This window comes from Gymnoscopelus braueri, assembly GCF_963280865.1.
Source record: "Gymnoscopelus braueri genome assembly, chromosome: 6".
In the NCBI taxonomy this organism is placed as follows: domain Eukaryota; kingdom Metazoa; phylum Chordata; class Actinopteri; order Myctophiformes; family Myctophidae; genus Gymnoscopelus; species Gymnoscopelus braueri.
In genome coordinates this window covers 5,634,041-5,652,094 of record NC_137607.1, presented here as the reverse complement: position 1 = coordinate 5,652,094, position 18,054 = coordinate 5,634,041, and the positions used below count along the sequence as shown (strand labels likewise).

The 18,054-nt window shown below is 41.1% G+C and overlaps 2 protein-coding genes across 2 annotated transcripts; both read right to left on the bottom strand.

Moving 5' to 3' along the window:
- LOC308087129 (chemerin-like receptor 1) lies at positions 1–1,122 on the bottom strand. The gene has a single exon (XM_080430836.1). The coding sequence runs from the start codon at positions 1,093–1,095 to the stop codon at positions 64–66; it is 1,032 nt and encodes a 343-aa protein (XP_080286962.1). The 5' UTR covers positions 1,096–1,122; the 3' UTR covers positions 1–63.
- Positions 1,123–15,869: 14,747 nt separating this feature from the next.
- On the bottom strand, positions 15,870–17,174 carry LOC308086433 (ras GTPase-activating protein-binding protein 1-like; the record flags this gene model as incomplete). Its single annotated transcript, XM_080429955.1, has 1 exon — positions 15,870–17,174. The coding sequence occupies one exon, from the start codon at positions 17,172–17,174 to the stop codon at positions 15,870–15,872; it is 1,305 nt and encodes a 434-aa protein (XP_080286081.1).
- Positions 17,175–18,054: the final 880 nt, after the last annotated feature.

Here is an 18,054-nt window from a genome sequence, read left to right as displayed (position 1 = left end):
TTGTACAGATTTTTTTTTTTTTTTTTGACAGATGCACATATTAAAATAAATCCAAAGATAACCCTATACCTGTGTCTCAGACAAGGGAATCTCTTGACTGGTGATCCCTGAGTTGGTCTGAGGCAGCTCTTCAGTGAAGACATTCTCCAGCACCTTTTGGATAGACCTGCGAAATACATCCTTGAAATTCTGACCCATGAACACGTACAACAGCGGGTTCAGGCAGCTGTTGAGAAATGCCAGGCAGCGAGCTATGGGAAACCCCATTTTGAACACACGATGCAGTGTTTTACTGTACTCTGCTCCCATGAGATTTACCAACCGAATCTGCTCAATGATGTGATAGGGCGCCCAGCACAGGAAAAATGCGGTGATAACGGCCGCTATGATTTTGAAGGTGCGACCAGAGTGGCCGGTCAGTGAGCGACTCTTCCTAAGCCGGTGGATGATGACAGAATAACAGGAGACGATGACGGTGAAAGGGACCACGAACACCAGGAGGAAGCGAGTGATGATCATGGCCTTAAGTCTAAAGTTGAACAACTGAATCGCTGCGGGTGTGGAGATATCGTCAGCGAGTGCATAGTTGTTGGAGCACATGATGATGTTCTTATCAGGCCGTGTGTCACGAAAGATGAAGGAAGGGGAGCTGAAAGCCAAGCCCAGTACCCAGACACCCAGAGTCACAAAAGACGCCTTTCTGACGGTGCGGTGGTTCTGGGCCCACACTGGCCACACCACACATACACATCTGTCAACACTGATGACCATCAGGATGTAGATGCTGGCAAACATGTTCAGGAAGAGAGCGGTACTGGTCAGTTTGCACATGAATTGTCCAAAAGGCCAGTGGGAGTCCATCGCTGTTTTTGTGATTCTCAGGGGCAGGAATGCCGTGAAGATGAAGTCGGCCACAGCGAGGTTGAGGTACAAAACGGTGTTGACGGTTTTCTTCATTTTGAAGCCTGTCATCCAGATAACGACTCCATTTCCCAGCATGCCGAGCACAAAGACCAGGCAGTAAATGACGAGGGACACGATCTTGATGGATTTTTTGAATTCATCCTTGAAGCCGAGTCCACCAGACAGATCCATGGTTTTATTGGGATAGACAGCAGTACTCGCCATAGTCTCCATCGTCCTAAAATGTTAAATTACAAAACAAAGTTGCATGCTTTGTTTTATGTGACCATTTCTTATACCTTCTAACTGCATTTATTATATATTTATATGTGATTTAGATAGCGTGTTATTTAGACAGATGCTTTATGTTCATTGTTTACCTGTTGGTCTCTTTGAGACCCTAGATCAAGGGTTCCCAAACTTTTCAGCCCGCGACCCGGGCCGACCCCCCATAATAATCATATTTGAACTGGGGACCCCACACCCGACAAGCACTTGTAATTGTAGGCGTTACATTTAGTTTGACTCGGTTCCACAGATAAATATTGTGAAAATAGCCTATCTACAAGTTTTTCAACGCCTTGCACTGCGAGGCGTTGTGAGCTTGTAGATCGGCTATTTTCACAATGTTTGCCACATACTATTTGGCCAATTTGGTATTAAAAAAGTCTTAAAAGTAATTCAATTGAAATTTGTAGATGCCCTGTATACACTTATACTGTATGTTGGTTTGTTTACTGATGAGTGAGAAAACAATGTTACATATTAAGCTAATCATCTGGGGACCCCCAAAAATAATTTGGGAACCCCCCTGGGGGTCCCGACCCCCAGTTTGGGAACCATTGAATTAACATGAATTAATACAGAAGCTAATGTGTAAAACATAAACAAAAAACATTAATTTACACAACACTGATGATAATGCTGTCAAACACATCTATGAAGCTATGAAATCTATGAAAAAGTTCAATCTGCAACACAATTCTATACAATATCTAGTGGGGGTCCCTGCTTCATCTGCCTCTCAGCTAAGGGGTCCTTGGGCTGAACATTTTTGAAGACCCCTGCATGGCCTAAATTGTAAATTGTAAATTACTCACCTCTAGGGCTCAGTAAGAATCCATAAGCATTTATAATGGCCTAAATACATTTGATGAAACTTTTCACAAATCAACATTGACAACCCTTATTTAAAGGGGGTGTAAGTGATATATTTATGTTAAAATAAGTGTTAAAAAGAACAAGAAAAGCTACCTGTTTCAATGCGTTGAGGTGATGTTAGTTAGAGAAGTGTCTTCTTCAAACTGTGGTCAGTGAATGCAGATGAGCTCAAGGTCTCAGGAAACGTCTGACATACGTAGGGGTGGGTTGGACAGACAACTCAGTACGGGAATTTAAATTACAGCAGCCCTCATAATTTGTTATTTATACACATAATAATGAGAATGATAATGATAATAATAAAGCAGTTAAAGCATATCAGTCTATCAAATAAATCCCAGCAGTATTGTAATGCACAGGCTCATGAAACTTTGAAAATCATGAAATCTTTACTGGCAGTTTTTCATTCTGTAGGAGGAAACGGATGACAGAAAGATAAAACAGAGAAGTATGACTAAGTTACAGAAGCTGTTCATTTTATCATCAACTTCCTGTTGAAATGTGTTGCCCAGTAGATCATATCACATGGACAAAAAAAGAGGCAAAAATAATCATCCAAATTAATTACACAAAATAATGAATACATGTAACTTAAGTGCGCAATGCAAGGAACTAACTTTAGCCTAAAGTTGTGCAATAAAGTATTACTTGTGCAAAATAATTGCAAATGTTAAAAAGCACAAAGTAATGGGGGAAAAAAAAGATTATTCATGTGACAGCCATGATGGTGCAGGCGATAGCAGCAATAACCTGTAGTCGGACTTGAGCCAAGGTTCAGACCCACGATAGTAAGACTAAAGGGTTTGAGACACTCACAGGCGTCCGACAGGGTGGCACAATTGCCCCCTTCCTGTTTACTGTGGCACTAAAGCCAAGCATCTCAACCACTTCCTGTTTATTTTAGCGATGGACCATGCCCTGCACCCCCGATCTATGAATCACCTCATTTGGATGCAATTCCTTTTCATTGATTGCATGAGGTGATTCTTAGTAGACCGGGTGCACTACATGTGGGGCACCTGATTCGAATGCTATCAATGCATTGATAGCATTCGAAGCCGGTGTGTGGGGTGTTTTTGGGTGCACTACATGTGGGGTGTTTTGGGGTGCACTACATGTGGGCAGAGGTGGAGTACTCAACCCCAGTACTTGAGTAAGAGTCCAGATACTCCTTGGTCAAATTTACTCCACTATAAGTAAAAGTAGCTCAGTCAAAATGTTACTCAAGTAAGAGTAAGAAAGTAATTGCTTAAGTATTCCAAAGTACATGCTTTGAAAAATACTTAAAGTGCAAGTAAAAGTAAAAGTAGAAGTACATTTCTCAATTTTGATATCAATGAATTGCTGTAATGTTTTCACAATGAATTTATAGGACCTTGTAACTCTTGTTTCAGAGAAGTACTGTAACTCTCTGAAACCACCTGCACTTTATGCACTGATGTGCTTGCTTGTAGACGTTATACAAAGGCTTCAGAAACACCTATAAAAACATAGAAATGACTGAGAAACCAGAACTAAATACTTTTACTCCTATACACCCATACAAGATGTAACAAAGAGGCGAGTGGAGGGGGAAGCCAGAAACACGGCTAGTGTGAGAGCAGAAGTTAGGCCAATTGCATTTTAGGGAAGAAAAAAAACAGCCAAGGTCAAACCGCACCAATGCAACTTGTCGCAACTCCTTGCAACAAAACTGTTTTAAGGTCAACCACACCAATGCAACTCCTTGCAACTGCCATTGGGGTTAATGGTTGCAAGTAGTTGCAAGTAGTCGCATGTTGCAAGGAGTTGCATGGCGAAACATTGTTGTGGATGCGGAGTGGGCTTAAAAGTACTCAGTACTTTATAGCCTTCCTAGAAATGTACTCGAGTAAAAGTAAAATATTTGTCTTGGAAATGTACTCAAGTAAGAGTAATACGTATCCAAAAAATCGAATACTCAAGTAAAGTACAGATCCTCAGAATCTGTACTCAAGTACATTTACTCCGTTACTGTCCACCACTGCATGTGGGGTGTTTTTGGTTCAGCTTCTGACATTCAGGATCAGGCTATGCAACAGTGTGTCTCAGTTGATCCTCAGGATTCCTTGAGCGGGTCCAAATGTTCTTACAGACCTTTATAGGTCTGTAACTCTGAAAGTGTACACTTTCAGAGTTACAGTGCTGTCTTTTATTATTGAACATGGTGCCTCTTTAGGTTTTAGTTACTTTCCAACACTGTCCTTTAGTAGTGCAGGCAGTGTGTGTGTGTGTGTGTGTGTGTGTGTGTGTGTGTGTGTGTGTGTGTGTGTGTGTGTGTGTGTGTGTGTGTGTGTGTGTGTGTGTGTGTGTGTGTGTGTGTGTGTGTGTGTGTGTGTGTGTGTGTGTGTGTGTGTGTGTGTGTGTGTGTGTGTGCGTGCGTGTGTGTGTGTGCGTGCGTGCAATGAACCCCATGTATTTGCAAATATAACTGCAAATACACCGGATGTCATTGTGATTATAGAACAGCAGAGAGGTTTTCCTATTGGAAGTTGGCTGTGCTTTTGACTCAAGTTTAGAGGAAGCCTTCCTTACTAAGCAAGTAAAATACCAACCATTACTTCAAGCCATTATCCATCTAGGCTATAAGTGTCAGCTCATTGCTTTTATATTTGGCAGCTTGGGCCATGTCCACAGCCTGGTCCACAGGGTCAGGGGCTTGAGGATTATGAGGTTGTCCAAGTGTAAAGCAAAGCAGCTTGCAAAATACTGCTCAATCTCTATTTGGAAAAGGTGCTTCCTGTGCTTCCAATTTTCCCAGTGTTGGTAATATAGCAGATGGAAGTGTATGACCTGTTCACTGTGAATGTGTCCATGTTTGTTGTTTTCTGTTGTTTACATTCTGTAACTAGTTTGAAACCATGCACTGACGCACATGTTATTTAGAGTATGTATGGCATCAAAAGCAGCTGAAAATATTTGGGCCCTTGTAATGTATTTTATGAATGTGGACTCAAATAAAGAAATTAAAATGTGTGTGTGTGTGTGTGTGTGTGTGTGTGTGTGTGTGTGTGTGTGTGTGTGTGTGTGTGTGTGTGTGTGTGTGTGTGTGTGTGTGTGTGTGTGTGTGTGTGTGGTGTGACATGGAGGGTGGGAAGGTCAGGCCAAAGGGATCTATTAAAAACTAGTTAGCATTAAATACAAACAACACTACTGATAAATGTTAAACATGACAGGCTGTAAATGCTAAAATAAATAAATAAAAACAATATCTTTGTAGAAAATTTGATTCAATGTTACATTACATTTCCAACAACTGAGTACTGGTTGCTGAATCTTTAAAGTAGTAAATAGTAATTAAGAAGACTCAAGGACAGCAATCCAAATTGGGGTCATGGATACAGTTCATACTGCATGTCAGTGGCTCTCATACCTTGTCAAAGTGTCAAAGACCCCCATAATATTTATTTGGCCACAGACCCCCATCTGAAAACTAATTTGTGCCAGGGAACCCCATACAAGATTTGTGTTGTTCAAATGTTTTTAAAAATATTTAAAAAATATTCTAAAATGTTCTAGATTTTTTGAAAATAGCAGATCTACAAGCTAGATCAGCAATTTCATGCAGCTGATGTATATGTGGTTAAAGTGGCTAAACTGATTTTGATGCTAGATCAACTAATTTAGCTGGGGATCCCCTGGAACCCCCTCAAGGACCCCCAGACCCCACTTTGAGAACCACTGCTGTATGTCACAGAGATGCGGTAACAGAGGCAGAATGCTTCCCCAGAGGGAGTTATACTGAACACACTCCCATGACACTTTCATTCACAATGGCTTGAATGAGGACATTTCATTTGGGTGTTTCTTATGAAGCGAATGTTATTCATTTGTGCTGTTTTGTGCTTCCATTGTTATTATTATTATTATTGTTTTAATATAAATGACCTGATATCATAGTAACCTTCATTATGTGATGGTGGCTCCCCCTGCTGGGACAGTAGTGCTAGGTATGGATATCTATAATTACTCATGACCCACTTGGTTCTAATTGTTTGGGATAATTTCTCTAACATTATGCCCCAGTGCATCAACTGGATGAGTCGATGTTACACACTGACTTCTTCAATAATACAGATTTTGAATATTCTGTGATACACATGGATGTTGTTTTTTCTCATATATGACATGACATGTGCCACTATAGTGTATGGACAGAAAAACTCAACATTGGCCTGCAGATGTATCTTCAACATAACAGTAAAACATACAGACAGCACTGCTTGTGAATGTTTATTGACATTATTAATAGGAGCATTACCGAGTCCTCCCAAACACTTGTGTCTTTAATGTAATGGTACCTGTACCAATGTTACATACTGTAGGATAGACCAGAAGAATGTAATGGTACAGTACCAATGTTGGCTAGACCAGAATGTAATGGTACAGTACCAATGTTGGCTAGACCAGAATGTAATGGTACAAGTGTTACATAGGATAAATCAGATAACCACTGAACATGTTGAGGTTGTTTGAGTTATCATAAAGCCTGTATGAACCACCAGGTATACGCATGTAGACTATGTCCCCCTCCTCCAGCTCTATGATGATTCCATTAGACACGTGTGTACGCCCATGGCCATTGTGTTCATAGTTATCGATCAGTTTCTGCTCATTTTTATACATGTAGATGTATACATTCTCTCCTGACCATGCGCCAGCTGCAGTAAATCTGAAGTGATAAACTCCTTTCAATGGGGCTGAGAAGACACCTACAGTATGAGACGAGACAACACACACACACACACACACACACACACACACACACACACACACACACACACACACACACACACACACACACACACACACACACACACACACACACACACACACACACACACACACAACCAAAATGTAATTCTTCTATCACGGTTAAAACACAGTTAATTAAAACCAATGACATTAAGTTCTCTCATAAACACACATACATTAATCTTTTAGATTACTGTATTTAACAAATATATCTGATAGGCTGATAAATATATTGTAAGTCGTGGAATTAGTTGGTGAGAGCTACTGTAGTTGATTCTGTAACATTCTTTACAATAACTTTAACCACCACCTACCTGTACTTGGACTGTATGCCTTGCCGACATTAGTGAAAGCTTTGGTGTAGACGAGAGTGGTTTCAGAAGCAAATGGTCCAACTTGTCCAGAATTAGTCAAACCAGCAGAGAAGGCCACCTTTGGTTTGTCTGTCAACACAGGAGCATTATAATGTATATCAATACATCCATCAAATATATTAAATATGTTGACTTGCAGTAGCAGCTTGCATCCATCCATCAGCTTCAGACTACTCTATAAAATTAGACTCCATAATTCTTGTCTCTAGCAATATTATTGTGAGTGAGCAGTGGTGTAAAGTAACTAAGTACATTTACTCAAGTACTGTACTTAAGTACATATTATATTATATAAGTTATATTTAGATATTTAAAAATATCTAAATATAATTTAGTCACTAATGCTCATTATATTTCCATCAACAAATACAAACATATGTACAAAAGAGATGGGAAATTACATTTACCTCCTAATACAGTAGATGTTTTTTCAGGCCAATTTTGAAAGAAACATCCTTTAATGGATGGTGTCAGGGTATTCCACATTTTGGTGGCAGAGCACTAGAATGAGAACTTTCCCATGTTTGTTCTAGATTTGGCTGGTACCAGATCATGGTCGCTCCCTCTAGTGTTGTGGCTGTGAGTGTCACTCACTTTGGAGAAGTAGTTAAGACAGGTATGAGGGTGTCTTCAATACCAATCCCATTGATATTGCCCAAACTAGCAAAGCGTGTTGGAATTAGGTGGGCTTAAAGGTTTCATGACGTTCAGTTTTACCACACATTAAAAGTCTTTGTCATGGTCCTTCAAACGTGTACAGAAAGTTTTAACAAAAAATTCCACTCCATTGATCCATGGCAGGTGTTTTTCTCTCACATTTCTAAAGCCTTTTCAACTGCAATGAAAAAATAAATCTTTGCCTGCGGGTGTCGCTGGTGAGGGATTTTGCCTGTCAATCATCTGCTCTGCTCCGCCCCCCCCCCCCCCCCCAAAGGAAAGGATAGGGGCGAGGAGGAGAGTGGGCGGGATTAATCGGCTGTGACCTCACTGCCGAAGGGCCAAGCTCAGATTACTTTTCAGCCTAATTATTCAGAAAACCCCAGACCACAGAAAATCCACTGAATGTTCAAAGTTCAGATTTTTTGGATGTAATTGAGGTCATAAAACCCCAAAAAAAACATAAAAAAAGTGAAAATGAATATATAAACATCACACATTTACACAATTGCTCATTTAGACTTCTTATCTATGGGCACTGCTTCACTTAGATTAATAGTTTCAGATATGTTTGTTTTCTATATGTTTCTGGGGAATAGAATCTGAAATATATAATGTTTAAAATGATCCCTTGCTAATAAGACAAATATGCCTTAATACATTATAATTGCCCTCTTTAACTAAAATGTATAATTAAAGAGACCTTAAATATTTTATTCATTTTAGAAATAGTTCATCTTTCACTCAATAGGGACCACTCCTGTCGCAAGTTGATGATGTCATATCATATGTGTGGTCAAGCCACATATAATTTATGGAATGCATGTGCTAATAAAAAACTACTTAATACTTCCTACGGTTAATATGAGCATCAAATCAATATTTTAAATACTTTTTATTAGCACATGTATTCCATACATTCCATAGGGCTGAACCACACATGGACAAATGACATCATTACTGCCAGGGATCCTTTTAATAGCATCAGTGTCCATTCTTCAGTTTGAGTTGTGAATATGAAGTAATAATACCTGCATTCTGTTTCTTCAGTTCCTCCACTTGGCTCTCAGATGCAGTAAGCCTCATTTCTACGGTGGACAGCTGGGCAAGGTGGGCTGAAATCAGCACAGAGCATTAGTATTAAAGGAGCACTTCACCCATTTTCAACTTATCTTCATATAATTCGTCCTCACAAATACTCATTATATTTATATGCGTCTCATTTGCGGGCTCAGAAACTTGCATACAGTGGCGGAAAGTAAGCACATTTCCTTAAGTACTGTACTTGAGTACAATTTTGAGGTATTTGTACTTTACTTGAGTATTTCCAATTTCCAATACTTTCACTTCTACCCCACTAAATCTCAGAGGCAAATATTGTACTTTTATTCCACTACAATTATTTGAAAACATTAGTTACTAGTTACTTTTGATTTTGATTATTACAAAACATACATTACCCACTTCATCCCTATACATTTTGGTCATTTGAAAATAGCCGATCTACAAGCTCACAATGCGTCGCATGTGAACTTGTAGATCTGCTATTTTCAAAAGATGTTTTATACATTTGAAAACTTGTGGAATGAGACATTCTGCATAATGAGTACTTAATTCTTTTGGTACTTTTTACTTTTACTCAAGTACATTTTTAATTATTGTAACTTACTTGTAACAGAGTATTTCTACATTGCAGTATTGATACTTTTACTTAAGTAAGAAATGTGAGCACTTTTTCCACCACTGCCAATGACATCATCAACGGGGATTCCAAGCTAGCCTAATAGAAACCACAGCCTTTCTCTTCCTGTAAAGTTAGGATTCTGAAAGGATCTGAAGCCATTGTTCTTGCATAAATAAGGGGGAAATCTGTTTGAAATGACCAAACATATCTACTGATAATGTCACTGATGGGCAGGTTGAACTGTCCACAGCTGAGTTCAATTTAAGTAATTAACACCTGAACAAGTCCCCTTTTCAACGCTGCCCCTCTACCTGCATTCACTGAACATCCTGCCATTCTAATTACCTTCACTTTCTTTTTTCACCTCTTCCACCTTGTTCTCACTGACACCCAGTCTGGTTCCAAGGTCTGCAACGGTGTTCTCACTCGCACCCAGTCTGGTCCTAAGGTCTGCAACGGTGTTCTCACTGACACCCAGTCTGGTTCCAAGGTCTGCAACGGTGTTCTGACTGGCAGTCAGTTTGGTCTTAAGGTCTGCAACTGCGCTGTCACTGGCACTCAATTTGGCAGCCATTTCTGGGGGAGGGGAGAATCATCTATGTTAAACTATGAAACATTGTAAACACATTTCAGTCTCTACGTTTAGAACTTCAAGTTGCATTTTAAATCACTTATTGCACAACAAGCATGGAGCCTCTTGACCATCCTAACCTGCTCCCTGCACTCGAAGATCGGTCACTAAGTTCCTCTGCTCCTTGGCTTCTCCCTCGCTGGCTGCGACCTTGGCCTCCGTGCTCCTCAGCCTCTCTCTTTGCTCTACCACGGTGGCTCCCAGGCTATGCACCATGTCCCTCACACCCTTCAGCTCCACCCAAAGGTCCGGTGGTGAGGGGGTGGCGCGTTCCACCCTGCTCTCATTGTCCTTGACCCATCCACTCTCTCCCTGAGCCCCAGCCTCAGACAGACAGAACAGCAAAACAAGCAACACCCTACAACCCTTCATTCTGAATGCTAGTCACTATTGATAATATGAACCTCCTTATATACCGTACCCACCTCATAAATTGGCACGTCATTGTGTCCAGTGGAAAGTTACTTTTTAAGCTGGACACTAAATAAAGTCAAGGACCACCTGAGAGTCCCAACAGGTGGTCCTTGATAAGAGCTGGCAAGGTTGCATGTCCTCGCTCTGAAAAGATTGGATGTGAATATATTTAATGTAATCAGATGTTATTTTTTTTTTAGTTGGGTTGTTTTTCTGTTGTGGTGTGTCTCACTGAGTTTAGAGAGTGCCTTGAAATGTTGAGACAAGTGAAATGATCACTTAACCATTCTCAATCTATATACTGTCCATATTTCGGCCATTATAGGCAAACGTTTTCATTTTTAAAGTAAAAAAATAGTGAAAATAGCAGATCTATAAGCTCAGTGGTTCCAAACCTTTTTCCTTGGAGCCCCCCTTACATCAGACAAAAGCTGAGACCCTCACAAGTGTGTACACACACTTGTGTTTTTCAGACATGTTAACCCTACAGGCTACAGTATATACTTCTTGTACGACAAATAGCGAAAATAGCCGATCTACAAGCTCACAACATGCAATGTGACAGACTGTGTCAAGTCCAGCAGTTATTCTTGAAATAAGCACAAATAATATCAGACAGTTGAAAATTCACTTTATGTGACTGAGAGTCTTAGATGATTCAAGATCTTATGTATCAATTCAAGTATTCTTCAAGTGTATTAGGACAAGGTGATCTGACCCCCACCAACTGCTGACTGCTCAGAGGGCACTCACTGGCCACACACACACACACACACACACACACACACACACACACACACACACACACACACACACACACACACACACACACACACACACACACACACACACACACACTGGAAAATGACATGATTGTCACAGGCCCGCATATTCCATTTGCTCATTTAAAAAAAGCTCTCCTGACTCTCCTCTCAGACACACTATTTTAATCCAAATAGTATATCATTATTATGTTAATACCAAATAATACATTAATATTTTCTTTTCTTCTTCGTTATATGCAGCACAATCTGCGGGACAAGTCCCAACAACATTTTGCTGCCTGTACTTGTATAAGTCAGTGACAATTACAACTTTTTGAATCTTGAATATAAAAGGGTAGCTCGACTACCAAGATTTAATCATAGTAGAGAGATTCCATCATTCCCTATTTTAATGCTTAGAAGTTAATCATGGAACATTGATAACTTGTTGCGTAATGTGCCATCTGAGTTGGCAAGCTGTGGTAGACAGAACAGCTTATCACCTGTTTAAACACATGCTCACAGGTGCATACCCAGAACTTTTCAGCTGGAGAGAAGAGGGTCCAGTCATTTTATTGGGGTGGTATTTGGCAGAATTATGATAAAAGCTACTGAATAATGCAACCAGTGCATGTACATAGATATATAAATTACACCATACCACCAAGTGTCACACATTTCATTTAGGGGAACCTGCATGTTCATTCTGATACAGTTTTAACTTATGGGGAAGTTAGTGTCATTGTGGTCATAACTGACCAAGGAACAAAGAATAAACATATTTTCTTCAACATGGTTTTCAGATGAGTAAACATCAAGAGTTACAGCAATGTATAATCTTCCAACACAAAAGGGAACGATGCAGCTTCTTTGTTTCTCCATGATAATGTTTGTACAAATACAGCTTTCCTCCAGTAAGTTTGATGCAATGATCCATTCATAATTTTGTCTCAAAGCTCGTTGTATGATAAAGTACAATATAAAATAGGGCTTGAGTGGTTCAAATAGATTGATATATCTTCATTAAACATAAACCACAAATGAGTTCTGATCATGCACCTTTTCTCTTTCTAAAGGTGTTTGTGTCAAGTCCAGCAGTTATTCTGTCCACTGAACTAAACACAAAGAATGTCAGACAGTGCAAAGGTGCATCTTGTGTTCTTTTTTGACTTGTGACTGAGTGAGTCACATATTAGATAAATCAATTTATAGGTAATGTAAACGGTGAGGTACTACTCACATAAGCCCCCCTAGGGTTTCTTACCTCACCCGGCACAACAACTACTGTAAACTTTCCCATGGAAAGAGCTATCATGTTATGCTTTTGTTTAAATAATTAAAATAGCCTCCCATATTACAGTAAAGGCATCTACTATTATGTTTATTTTTGTAATTTCCAATATATTATGTAGCCTATAGGATTATATATACCCATAATATTATTCATATTATTTCTCGCCAATGAGTTGGCGAGAAGCGCACTATAACCGTTCCTCGCCCCAAATCACACTCGCCCCCATTTGTTTCGCGTACGGAGGACGAGCGTTCTTCCGACAAAACAAAACAAACGAACAGCTGCACGCACGCACACACACACACACACACACGTGAATTGACAGTTACTGCGCTCCCAGCAGTTACAAAAGTTACAAAAACTACGACGCAGTTTATCTTCTGTCGCCGAGTCGTGGTGTTTGTTTGCAACATGATCCATCCAACGTTATCAAGTTTACGTTCGCCAAGCGACAATAACGGAACATAATGAGGCTTTATTGGACTAATTAAAGAACAGGGAACTACTGGCTGATGTGATGGATATAATCCCCCCCCCCCCCCAGGAATATTGTGTGGAGAACGTGAGTGGAAATGGTCAGTATGATGTAATGTCGGCTGTCTTTAACGTACCTGTAACCTGTAGCCAAACTCTGAACCCAATAATAGTAACGTTAGCCTAGCTTGTAGGAACAGGCGCGCGCGCGCGCGTGTGTGTGTGTGCAGGGCCGTGCCAAGGGTAGTGCGAACGGTGCGGCCGCACAGGGCCCCGCGCTTGGGGGAGCCCCGCAAAAAAACAAATAAAAATAAAAATAAAAAATAACTTTTTTTTTTTTTTTTTCTTTCTTTTTTTAATGAACAGAATCACATTTATTAAGAGTTATAAAAAGAAATAACCGCAAATAACCACCAAAAACTCGGAAATATCCGCCCAAAACCGCCAAAAAATCCCCGCGCGCGGGGACGGGGGCGCGCACAGCGCGCTGCGCGCGCGAGTTCGCACAGGGCCCCGCATTTCTCCCGCACGGCTCTGTGTGTGTGTGTGTGTGTGTGTGTGTGTGTTTCTTGTGTGCATGGGGTTCTCATCTTAAACAAGCTGCAGAGTTCCAGTTTAGTAGACCTTGTATTGTGAATTTGTACTTCCATGTACTGTTATGTACTGTCATGTACTGTTCTCATGTCTTACTAAATAGACTACATCAATCAATCAATCAATGTGTGTGTGTGTGTGTGTGTGTGTGTGTGGGGGGGGGGTAGTGCGTTACTGTTCTAACCTGTTTTAGACGTTGGACATTGGTTCTGACTATAACCAAGTGTTGTCTTGTTAGGATGGGATCAGTGTATAGTTCTATACCAGGGGTCTTCAACGTTTTTCAGGCCAAGGACCCCATTATAGCTGTCAGAGAGATGAAGCAGGGACCTCACACTAAATATTGTATAACGTATTGCAGATTAAACTTTTTCATAGATAGCTTCATAGACTTATTTGACAGCACTATCATCAGTGATGTGTAAATTCATGATGTTTGTTTGTTTACAGTCTTTACACATTATATTTTGTATTAGTTGATTTTCAGAAATGTACCACTTAAACCCTCAACTTAGTACTTTGTAAACTTGACCTTTGGTTCTGTACTTTCACGTTCACTCTTTTTTCCCTGTACACCAAATCTCTTTGCCGAAAGTAGTGAGGGAGCTTGTAGATCTGCTATTTTCGGCAAATGTTCCCCTCAGAATAAGGATGCTAGGGTTCAAGTGGTTAATGTAAAATAAAATAAATCCTATCACACAAACATTTGGTAGAGAGATGCCTTCATTCCCAATTTAAATTCTTAGAAGTTGTCCATGGAACATTGATAACTTGCGTAATGTGCCTTCTGGCAAGCTGTGGTAGACAGAACAGCTTATCACCTGTTTCTAAACACATGCTGTAGTGTACAGTGTACACACAGGTGCATAGCATACCCACAACCTTTCAACTGGGGAGAAGAGGGTCCAGTCATTTTATTGGGGTGGCATTCAGCAGATTATGATGCTTAAAGACCTTTAAGGTGTGAATAGTGCAACCAGTGCCTGTACATAGCTAAATAAATTACCATAATTTTTTTTCATGAACTGCTAGTCTATTCAGGGGAACCTGCGCTTTCTTTCTGATACAGTTTGAACTTACTAAGAAGTTAGTGTCATTGTGTGGGTATGTCATACCCCAAGTAACAAACAATAAACATCATTTCTTCAACATGGTATTCAGATGAGTAAACATCAAGAGTGACAGCAATTTATAATATTCCAACTCCAATGATAACGATTCAGCTTATTTGTTTCTCCATGATAATGTTTGTACAAATACATCTTTCCTCCAGTGAGTTTGATGATGCAATGACCATTTTATCATTAATGTCTCTGTGTCTTTTGGAAAACTAAACAGAAAAATGACATTTGAGTGATTTGGAAAATGTTATTTTTTTATTTAAGTCATTAAGTTCCTTGGCCTGCTTCAAGTGTGCACAAGATATGATACTGACCACTGACCAGCCTATGGTTGTTCGCATAAGATCAGCTGTCTGCCTGTACAGTATGGTTGAAACCCCCACCAGCACTGTGACCAGTACAGTATGGTTGAAACCCCCGCCAGCACTGTGACCAGTACAGTGTGGTTGAACCTGTCAGGGGTTTGAACTCCCACCAGCATAGGTCTCAGGATCACTGAGTCACTCAAGCTTTTGCACCACAACAAGGTCACGGCAAAGAGGAGAGGATCGAATGAATTTATTTTATTTATTATCATCAATAATCATTATTATTATTATTTATTATTTATAAATTGATGGAACGTGTGAGTGTGTATACTTGTCTGGCCTTCGCGTATCTCGAGAACAGTGACATCACATGTTACGTCCCAAATGTAACATGCCCATGTATGGAGACCACTTGAAACCGGATTTTCAAGTGACCTTACAATCTAGTATACTTATATAGGTCTTTTAAATACCGTATGTTTTAAAAATGCTCCCATTTGTGCTCCCCCCTAATTTTCCTGTTATTATATTTCTCCGGAAACAGGGAATGTTTGAATAGGCATTCCTGGTAATTGCGTTTTGTCAGATTCCCTGGAATGCCCTACCCTTTTCTTTGGGACTCCCCATGCCATAATCGTCTCCTATTTGAGCTTGGTTACTGATGGCCATTTCAGCTCTAAGGAGAAAGGCTTTGACTTCGTCGTCTTAGCGGCCGTCTCAGCTGGAACCACCAGCTGTGGCCCAACTAATGTTTCTGCTGTCAGATTCTGTGGCCTCTGCCTTCACCAAGGGTTCAGGGTGGCAGTCAGTCACCTCATCCTGGGCTGCAACCCGCCTGGGCCGTACATTCCTCCTGTTTCTCTTCTTTTCAGAGTGTGGCTTTTTCTCCTCCACGTTGAGATTCCAGTTACCACGGATCTTTAAGGGCCTATGACTGAGGATCTCCTGTACGGGTCCTGCGGCGTCAAACGCGACAAAGCCAAAGTTGGAGAGCTTTCCACCCCTCTTAATGATGAGCTCCAGGACTGTACCATATTGCTCAAAGAACTCCTTGAGCTCGACATTGTCCACGTGGTGAGGGATGCTTCCCACAAATAGTTGGTGAGTGACGGGGTTCCTGACCTCCACCTCCGCCTGTTTGTATGGCCTGTGTCTCCTCTGTACGGAAGGAGGACCCCCAGGTCTCCGTACAGCAGCGGTGGGGGCAGGAACAGGGATGGGGCTCTCATCTGTGTATGCGTCTGACTGAGGCTCCAGCAGGCTGGCGACTGTCAGCTCCACTGCAACAGGCTCCTTCACGGCCTCCGCCGTGCGTTCAGGACTGGCAGTCGCCGCACCCCCCTCCTCATCTGGGACCCCTGGCTCTGAACAGGGTGTCTGTTGGTAGAAGGCAGCAGACTCACCCTGGGCCACGTCAGTAGAAGCAATGCTCTTTTCCATTTCCTCGGCCTGAGACGTCACCGCCCGGCTGGGAGGGGCTCGGAGGAGGCTCATAGGGGCCCATGATGTCACGTTGTCATCCTCGACCTCCTCAGCTGGGAACCTTCGCTCTGACAAAGGCGTGTGGTCACAAACGTCAGCAGATATCTCTGTCTGGGCCTCAGACTGTTCGTGGGGCTCTGAGCCAAAAGAGCGACACACGTCTAGGTAATGCAACGTGTCTGTGTGAAGGTACCACTTCTTGCCTACAGCATCCTCGCGTGCCAACACAAAGGTTTGCATGAACTTCCTCATGGGCTGCGTGTTGTTGGAGAGCTTGCCCATCACCTGGACCACCACTCCATCGTTCAGTGTGGCGTGGGCATCCACATTCGTTATCTTGGCCTGGCAGTCGTGGAAATTCAGGGACATCACCATCTTATGGATCTCCGAAGTTCCATAGACGGCCACGCCTGGCATGCCATGCACATATGAGGAGGTATCACGATAAAACAAGTACAGGTAGTGAGGGTACTGGTTGAGGAGTAAGTAGTACTGTCGTACAAACTCTTCACCGACCACCTGTGCGCTTGGCTTCTCCATTACAATTTATTTTCTTTTTTTGTATTAAGTTTTCTTATATGGCAATTTGGCAATTTGTTGTGCTCTCTGTCACTTGCAAACTTAAAGCTGTGCTTTACTATAGCACTCATACAGCAGTGACATCACTGCAATGTCACCTCACCATCACAGTGCTTTTGGGCACTGACCAACCAATCACAGTGCTTTGTAGCAGGACACAGGACTTGCCCTGTAGGATGTAGGCACAGTAGCTGCAGAGAAATGTTGCAATGGAGCGTGGGCATGTCGACATAAATGGGAGTGTAGAAGTAGGTGAGTTGACATCTACAGGAGTGTGCATGCACATTAGAAATACCATTAGCTAATAATCAGCTTTAGTTAGCTTTTAGCTTCAGGTAACCCATAACTACCAATATTTTCAAGCGACTTTACTGAAAAAAACAAGCCCAAAGTTGCTTATAACAAGCGGACATGGCAAAACTGACAGAGCTACTGTAGGCTAATGACTGCAAATTAATCCAGAGCTGTGTTTGCAATCAACATTTTACATTAGTAGAGAGTTCTAATTGATTATTGGTGATAGACATTATGTACAGTAACATGTTTATGTATAATTAAATCAATAGGTAAACTCAGATTCAGGCTACTGTATTTAGGTTATCTACTGTAGGAAGCTTAAGTTACATGCAACGCAAGCATGGCAAACCTTCAGTTTGTTGAGGTTTGGCATTTAGACGTAAATTCAGTTGACCCAACTGACATTTATCTGTTATGAAAACAGAGAGAAAAATCTGGCCACTCAGGAAAAATGGGAGGGAAAATGTGTGATAAAAAGCCTTTATACCAGTGGTGTACAGTAGCTAAGTACGTACTTGAGTACTGCACATAAGTACATCTTTGA

Excerpts from the sequence above, each read along its gene's own strand:
- LOC308087129 (XM_080430836.1), bottom strand. The coding sequence starts at position 1,095 with ATGGATCTGTCTGGTGGACTCGGCTTCAAGGATGAATTCAAAAAATCC.